This window comes from Crocodylus siamensis, chromosome 10, assembly GCF_052110815.1.
Source record: "Crocodylus siamensis isolate JL-2025a chromosome 10, ASM5211081v1, whole genome shotgun sequence".
Lineage (NCBI taxonomy): Eukaryota > Metazoa > Chordata > Crocodylia > Crocodylidae > Crocodylus > Crocodylus siamensis.
Genome location: NC_143404.1, coordinates 46,597,500 through 46,603,499, shown reverse-complemented (window position 1 = coordinate 46,603,499; position 6,000 = coordinate 46,597,500). Strand labels below are relative to the sequence as shown.

The 6,000-nt window shown below is 45.6% G+C and overlaps 1 protein-coding gene across 1 annotated transcript in view; it reads left to right on the top strand.

Annotated features, from left to right (window-relative positions):
* The first annotated feature begins 1,137 nt into the window (after positions 1 to 1,137).
* Positions 1,138 to 6,000, top strand: part of NECAB3 (N-terminal EF-hand calcium binding protein 3) — a 164,828-nt gene continuing 159,965 nt past the window's right edge. The window contains exon 1 of the mRNA XM_090020394.1: positions 1,138 to 1,389. Within this exon, the coding sequence (XP_089876520.1) occupies positions 1,273 to 1,389 (117 nt within the window). The 5' untranslated portion in view covers positions 1,138 to 1,272. The remainder of the gene's footprint in view (positions 1,390 to 6,000) is intronic.

Genomic DNA, 6,000 nt, shown 5'->3' with positions numbered 1-6,000 from the left:
CGTAGAATAAATGGATACGAAAAGAATATATGAAGGGCAACAGGGTTTCCCAAACTGCTGGGAGTGAGGCCAGTGTAGATGTGGTGGCCCAGCAAGGGATAAGACCTAGAACACAGGCTGGAATAATACAAGCCTTGGAGAATGTTCAGGCAGGCACAACTCAAAATCCCCACAGCACACCCAGACTGGTGTTAGGAAACAGCAGCCCTACAACTCTGTGCACCAAATGTGCACCCCTCTCCCGAAGCCTTGGAGTCCAGCTCTAGAGTAGGAGAAGGGCAGTTTCTTACTAACATCATAGGTTGGCAGCTCATTGAGAAAGATGGATGGAAACAAGATTTGCAAATTGCTTTAGGATGGGTTCTTCTGCATGGAAAACTTTACTAATCTTAAACAAGATTAGGAAGAAGGCTAGAACATGCCTTGGAATTCTTGAGCCACAAGGAGACCAGGTCCCGGTACTTTAGTTTCCTGTATTCTGCACTCACTTTGTGTGGGTGAGTGGATTTGGCTGGTTAAGAGCAAGCAGTGGTGCATTTCTCCAAAACATCTGGATGCTGCATACAGAGATGCATGAGTGACCCCTGTGGAAATGTTCTTTTTGAGTGCTGGGATTAGAGCTATGTGAACACTGGTTGGAAAAGAAAACTTCATTTTTTAGTGCTGTTAGTATTTTTTTGCAAATCAAAAATCATAAACTTTATTTCAGGTCAAGTGAAACTGTGTTCCTATCTCCAATTCTTTAGCTATACTTGAACAACCCCACTCCTCACATAGCAGGAAGTGATCCCCACTGAGGCAAGGTGTCAGTCAGAGAGCCTGTCAGAAGAACACTGTGGCCCATTAGGAGCTCTGGTCTCTATGCTGTCAGTGGGGTAACTGGGATTTCCCAACTATAGGGGGATGTCACAGGAGAGGATAGAGCACTGGCGAACGGCTCAGTCCAATCTCTGTAAAGCAAATTCTTCTCCCTGAAAGGACTGTTGCTTGCTCAGCTGTGATGGAAATTTTCACTGACGAGCCCTGCCAATCACAGATTGTTGGCCAATTGCTAATACCTGGGGGTGGGGACTAGCTGCAGAGTGTAAGTTGCCTAGAGGCTGGCAAGAACATCTCCCAGTGTACAGTAGCTGCTGTCTCAACCAGAGCACAACAGCACTTTTCACAGCAGACAGAGAAACCTTCCGTTCTAAAGGAGGGGTCGTCTTAGCAGGTCACTGGTTCTGGTCCTCTCAGGCTCTGTGGCAGAATAACATTGAGATCCTTTTGGAGATGATGGCATGTGCGGAGATCCTGACTATGTGCTTGCTGTCTGCGAAGCACACTCACAGCCCTAACTCCCTGCAGAGCCCTCAGCTTTATGGCAAGGGACTACCCATCTTCCGTGATGTAAGTAGAGTGCTGTGCACTTGTTTTCAGTTTTGTTGTGCAGCGTGCATGTCTTTTGCCCTGTCCCTTGTGCTTAGATCAGGATAAGTGGGCAGCAGTTGGTAGTTGTTGGAAAGCAGCATAACTATTCCCTCTTCTCACAGCTCCTCTTTCTGCAAGCCCTGGATCAAAGGTTTCTAAATCCCATGTTATCTGAAGCCACAAGCACCCTGCCGTCTGCATGCACTAGGTTTGCAAAAAACTTGCCAAGTCCCAGAGGGAAGATGCAATGCATTGAAATGGAGATTGGGCACTGCAGACTTGAAAAACCCTCTCTGCATCATGCTTCAGGGATAGATGGTATTTTAACAGCTGCAAAATGTGTGTGTGCCTTGATCCTTGTATACATGCAAGCTGGACATTATGTATACTTTCAGTAACTTCCACCCAAGTTCCTGTGCAAAATCTATCTTCTTGGGCCCAACAGGCAGTTGCATTCCCAGAACAGGTATGAGCATCCACATTAGGACAATGGCGAATTGCAAGTGCTTGCCCTTTTCTGTTCTGCATCTGCATAGCTGTGGTTTTGATGCCTGGTTTTTAGTATTTGCTTCCTAATATTCACTGAAGATTATGTGGATTTGGAAAGAATGAGAAACGTGTTATTTGGGTTAGAAAAATCCTTGTTTCCCCAGAGGAACTATGTGCAGTTAAAATTGTTCTCTAACCATGCAGCATGCCCATTTAGTTTCCCAGCTTGGAAAATTTCTTCTCATTCATTCATTCAAGGTAATTTTTTAATATTAAATAAAATATTACATGTTTCTTTTTCACTTGCCAGCCACATTATAAAGCATCAGCCAGGAGATTTTGTTGGGGCTGGTGAATTTCCATGATTAGTTTACCAAGAAAGTTAAATTACATCGTTCAGTTAGGATCTTAAAGTTAGGCTACAGCTGTTCAGGCAGTAAGTTGCCAGAATGTATTTTAAAACCCCAGCCAGGGAAATCGGTTAACAAAGATTTGCTGTAGCTGGTAGTCAGATATTTAAAGTGACTAATGAAGGATTTCAGCTCCAAAGATGACTGCCACTGCAAAACATTTGAATGTGCCTTTGCTTTTAATGTACTGTATTTACTACAGTTTTGTGGATGTTACCTGATCATTTTATTCACTGCTTCTTATAAACAAAGAATGAAAAGCAGCTTTGAAATAATTACATGATTTAAGGCTCCTAACACTGGAATCCTAGGAGGTAAGAACAGCTGCCAGTTCTTTCTTCAGCTTTCTGTTCAAGTAAAGAACTTTCTGCCAATATGTTTCATCTTGACATTGAAAGCAAACGACACATTGTGCTTGATTCCTTTATCCCCTGGAGTGTACCTTATAGTCATTAACTGAGAACACCAAGGCTGTTCATACAAAATCTAATTCCATGAAAGATTGAAGAACCTGGATGCTGTAGCCTCTCTTTATGGCTTGGCATCCAAGATGTGACAAAAAGCCTATCCTTGCAGACCTGTTTTGCCTGTACATCTTCTGTTGCAAGAGTAAAAGCCTTTCTGAACAAACAGTCATTTGGCTACTGTTTTGTCTCATTCATTTTAATATTCAGATCTGCAGCCTGTGTAGGGCATGCTTTAGAATGGCTTCCCACAGACATTCAGGAAGTGGATTGGAACACTGGAAACTGCTCTCCAAGAAACTGGTAACTCAGGGGTACTTGATGGTACCCCAGAGACAAAGGCATCCAGCTGGCTCCAAATACTTGATCTCCCCCTGCCTTCTCTAGCTTCTTTGTGACCAGCTGGGGCTTTTGCATTTTACCAAGCAACAGTGATTTCTGTCCATTGATTCTAGTAGATGCTAGTACCGGGTCCTTTGCTGGTTTTTTAATTTGAAATATTTTGGAAGTACATGTGCCAATTATAGGGGGCCCATAAGCTCCTTGGAAGTTGCTGTTGCAGGGTGTCAAGATGTTGGCTACATAAGCTTTCCCCTCCTCTTTGTAAGTAAAGGATCCCTGATTGTAGGGGTGGTACCATGGCTCTGAGGAGGGTGGGTTCTCAAAGGGTCTGACAGAAATTAAGTCAAGTCTTCCATCATTTCCTGAAGCATTATAGCCAGGGTCACCATTAGAGGCGGCATTTGCCAGCAGCGTGATTTACTCAGGTTGTTAATGAACAGCTAATGGATGCCACAACTAGGAGTAAGGACTAGCTGAAGCTGTTCCCATTTGTACTAAAGATTCTGGCTATGGGATTAAAATATCACCTGAACTGATCAGGAATAGAATTGACTGCATATTGCTGCTTTAGACCAATGGGAATATGGAACCTTGGAGCAGTTAGCTGAAACAAAAGTAAATTTTCAGCTGGGATTTGCAGTAGACCTTGAGTTATATGAGTTATATGATCCAGTTCCTAATCAGAAGTTTAATGCCTAGCTCCCTTAGACTTGATGGCAAATACCAGTCTTTGTGGTAGGCATTCAGGGTTAGGCACCTGAGACAACAGACATTTAAAAGGTGCCTTCTGCTTAGGTCAGGTGACTGCACCTGTAAATTAGTTGTTCAGATACCAAGGAGGTGGGGGAGGAGTCAGTACAACACCAGGGAATCAAATGAGTCAGCACAGGCCAATGCTTGCATATACCCATAGTTTTGCAAAGCTAATTTTAAAAATCGGCCAGAGGTGCCATTCTGGAGTGCCCATCAGCTGCCTTACCTGAGCAAAAAGGACTTACCTTAGCCAAAAGAGAAGAATATGTAAATCAAGAACCCCATGTAAATATTGGAACAGCAGATTAGATTACATTAGTGGGTGTTGATTTATAACAGGTTACATGATTTAGGCTTGCTAATAGATAAGTCATGACTGGCTGCTGGAACGTAGTAATGGTGGAAGCAACACCTTTGTCAGAAAGGCTCCATTTTATTTAAACTAGAAACATGTATCAACTTAACTAGGTAGTCCTTTTTGGCTGAAGCTTGGATGTCCCTTTACTAGACACAAAGCATAGCTGAGCATCTTGTTAGCTTGACCTGTTCAGTCTCTGTGCAACGTTCAGTTAAACTGATTGCATGGGAGTACAGGCCTACTCCCCAGTAAGAGGTTTGTAAGCAGGAGTCTACATAGACTTCAGCTTCTCTGTGTTCCTTCCTCTTGAGACCAGTCTCCCAGAAACTATCTTTGCTGCCAGCTCCTGGCCCAAGTTTCACAGAAGTTTGGCCCATCTATGGTTGCAGAAGGACCAGGTGTGGCTACTACAGTCCAGGAAAAGGATGCCTATGGAGAGGCTTTGTGGCTGCTCATCACAATGCCCCCCTCGCTCAGATGGAGATCCTGTCATGTTTGCTCCTGGTGAGGGGCAGCAGACTATGCCAGTGGTTAGTTCCAGCATGGCAAGCTGCTTTTCTACATGAGGAAACTGGTAGAACATGGCCTTAGACCAGGGGTGGGCAAAATCCGGCCCGTGGGCCAAATCCAGCTGCTAGTGGACTCCATTTCCCAGCAGCCTCTGCCCGCATGGCTAGCAGGGGGCCAGGGTTTCCATGGAGACCAGCCCCAGCATTGCTGGCAAGAAGCAGTGGCATCAGCCTCTTCCTGGTGGGAGAAGGCAGGGTGGCTGAGGTGGGACTGCAGGTGGGAGCAAGACGGGCTTAGCTGCTACTGCCTGTGCAGAGTGGGCAGTGGTGATGGTGGTACTGGGAGGGGTGGCTACAGGGAGCTATTGGGAATTTGGGGGTGGTTCTAGCTCCCCCAACACCCTCTAATGCCGCCCCTGCTCTGGGGTTGGGCTGGGATCTTGTGGTGGTAACAGCGTAGTCCAGAGCCAGGGCAGAGCCTCAATCTGCAGCCTGCATGCTCTGGGCAGAGGGGTGTGCAGGCAGTGCATCACAGCTCTGGACCATCCTATCATCGCTGCAAGATCCCAACCCAGCAGTGGAGCAGCTCCGTGCCCTACCAGCACTGCTGGAGCCGATCTCCATGAAAACCCTGGCCCCACTCTTTCACAGCACAGCTGCTCCTGGGATCTCCATGGAAACCAGCCCCAGCCACATGGGCAGGGGCTGCTGGAAAATGGACTTCAGCAGCTGGTTAGATCCACCATTTTGCCCACCCTTGCCTTAGAGCTTTTTTCTCTCTCACAAAAATGAGGTGAGGTGACCATAGAGTCAGAAAGTACAGAACTACACTGGCAGGCAGTCAGTTTTACAGCTTGCAGCATTCACTATAAGATCAGATTTTTTGTCTTAGCTACAAGGTAGGAAACAAAGAGAATGTTGGAGACATTCCAGAGCCTTCCAGACCAAGCTGAGACAGAACAAAGTCTGAAATATTTCCTCCCACCCAGCTATCTACTTCCTGGCTCCAAACATGCAATAACTTGCCAGGCGGGAACATAATTTTCACTTTTTGCTTTTGGTGCAATTCTGCATCTCCTTAGTAGCCCACATGGGCCAAAGCTTTGCTGCATGGCCTGTTATAGTTGTCCTTCCAAAAAGGGGATGTTGTTTCAAGCTTCCTTCTCCCACCTAGATGGAGAAGTTGCACCAGTCCTAAACATGAAACAAATCCTGAATGAAGCAGATAGGTTATAATTTCCTGAGAAACCTAGCATCTTCTGATC